General features: G+C 32.7%; 1 protein-coding gene across 1 annotated transcript in view; it reads right to left on the bottom strand.

Moving 5' to 3' along the window:
• Nucleotides 1–2,324, bottom strand: part of LOC107663992 (ephrin type-A receptor 3-like) — a 142,841-nt gene that overhangs the window by 19,775 nt on the left and 120,742 nt on the right. Inside the window, exon 12 of the mRNA XM_016454436.1 lies at nt 624–833. Coding sequence (XP_016309922.1) covers nt 624–833 — 210 coding nt within the window. The remainder of the gene's footprint in view (nt 1–623; nt 834–2,324) is intronic.

Genomic DNA, 2,324 nt, shown 5'->3' with positions numbered 1-2,324 from the left:
TTTTTTTCAAAACTATAAAATTAAAATACAGTATATAAAATATATTAATAGAGAATTAAATATATTATATTAATTATATCAATATATAATTATTATCAATTCTAAATTAAAATAGAATTACTTATGTTTCAAAAGAAAACTGTTATTTTAAAATGTAATAATATTTCACAATATCACTGTCCTTACTGTAAAAAAAATACAGGTACCAAAGTTTTGCATGGCAGTGTACATGTACATCCTTCTATCCTCTCAACTTCAAATCAGCTTCGGTAGACAAATAAATTCAGTAGACATATCATTTGAAAATGTCAAGTTTAAGTATTATGGTATATGATATCAGATAAAGCATATTAATCCATTTTATGTCAGTGGGTAATAGTTGTTCTTGCAATTTAATTTGACTTCTGAGCTGATTAAAATATGTGAGTAGTATACAAATCATTTATGTTTTTATACGAGGCATAATAATTGCTATTATTATGTAAAATTAATTTTTATAGCACTTTCTTTCAAATTCCTTCTGAAGTTCTTCTGACCTAATTAAGCCCATTTAACTCTGTGCTGTATGACAAAGTCAGCATGGACATCGCCAGTCTCAGATGCTCGTGTTGGTGTTGACTTACTCTCGTGGTGTAGGCGGCTTCCGGGTCGTCCTCCAGCACTCTGGACAAGCCGAAGTCTGACACTTTACACACCAGGTTGCTGTTGACCAGGATGTTCCGAGCAGCCAAATCTCTGTGCACGTAACCCATATCCGACAGATACTTCATACCAGATGCGATGCCACGTAGCATGCCCACCAGCTGAATCACTGTGAACTGGGCGTCGTGTTTCTGACAGAGACGGGAAGAAGGGAAAAGTCAAATACGCTGTTTTATATCTACACAAGTATAAACATAAGTCATGCAACGGGTTATAAAACACAATGGAACATTGGTGACTCATATCTCAAAACAGTGCCTGACATTTCCAAAGTCATCTGTCATGAGCTAACTCAAAACCACTCATGAAATGGCTTTGCTGAGAGCAGCAGATCTTTGACTTAATACATAGCAGCATTTGACTGTTTTTTTTCTGGTTCAAACCACGGTGTGCAGCAACTTGTTGAAGAATATAAATAGGACGTACACAAGAACACATCGCCGCCTGCATATCTGAACTGAAGCCCACTGGCAGGCTTGCGGTGTTTACACTGGTGCGTGTGAATAGGCCTTTTATACGAAGAATGATATGCTCAGGTCTTGGAGATGATAAACACCAGGGGAGGAAGCGCTTCAGTAGGAGAGGGAGAGACTGGCCGGATGAGTGAGATAGCATTGATTTGTCAGGGAGCTCTGGAGAAATGGCTTTCTATACCAAAAACAGGCAAACTGCAGTCTTAAAGCAATAGTTCTCTCAAAAATGCTTTGACTTATCTTCGTGCATAGTAGCTGCTAATTGGTTTGTCTCTATTTCTTCCGTAAAACATAATCGATGACATTTTGAAGAATGTGCTGGTTACTCTTTTCCAAGCAGTTAAAATAAATGCAAACCAGTGTTTTTATTTGTTTCACTGATTTACTATTATAATTTTTGTTAATATTTTGAATTAATATTTGACAATATTTTGATTTTGTGAATGTTTTGAGGATTTTATTTTTGCAATATTTAGTAGTTTCATTAATTTATTCATTAATTTATTCATTAATTCATTTATTTTTAAACTTGGCTATATGAGTTTCTATTAAGTTTTATTATTAGTTATTTTAGCACTTAAACTACACGGAAATGATAAATTCTGCCTAGGCTATCTGAAATACAGTCAAAAGTTTTTGAACAGTATATGATTTTGAATGTGTGTGTGTGTGTTTTTTTTTTTTTTTTTCAAATAATTCTCTTCTGCTCATTCTCTATTGCTCACCAAGCCTGCATTTATTTGATCCAAAATACAGCAAAAGCAGTAATATTGTGAAGTATTTTTTACTATTTAAAATAAATGCTTTCTATTTGAATATATTTTAAACCGTTATTTATTTTCTGTGATCAAAGCTGAATTGTCAGCATCATTACTCCAGTCTTCAGTGTCACATGATCCTCCAGAAATCATTCTAATATGCTGAATTGCTGTTCAAGAAACATTTTTGTATTATCATTATCAATATTTAAAACAGTTGACTACATTTTCCCAGGATTCTTTGATGAATAGAAAGATCCAAAGATCAGCATTTATCTGAAATAAAAAGCTTTTGTAACATTATACACTATACTATTCAAAAGCCTGGAGTCAGTATATATATATATATATATATATATATATATTTTTTTTTTTGGGAAATAAATTATAG

Source organism: Sinocyclocheilus anshuiensis, unplaced genomic scaffold, assembly GCF_001515605.1.
Source record: "Sinocyclocheilus anshuiensis isolate Anshui unplaced genomic scaffold, SAMN03320099.WGS_v1.1 scaffold247, whole genome shotgun sequence".
Lineage (NCBI taxonomy): Eukaryota > Metazoa > Chordata > Actinopteri > Cypriniformes > Cyprinidae > Sinocyclocheilus > Sinocyclocheilus anshuiensis.
Note: the sequence above shows the minus strand (reverse complement) of the source record. Positions and strands in the feature narration are given on the sequence as shown.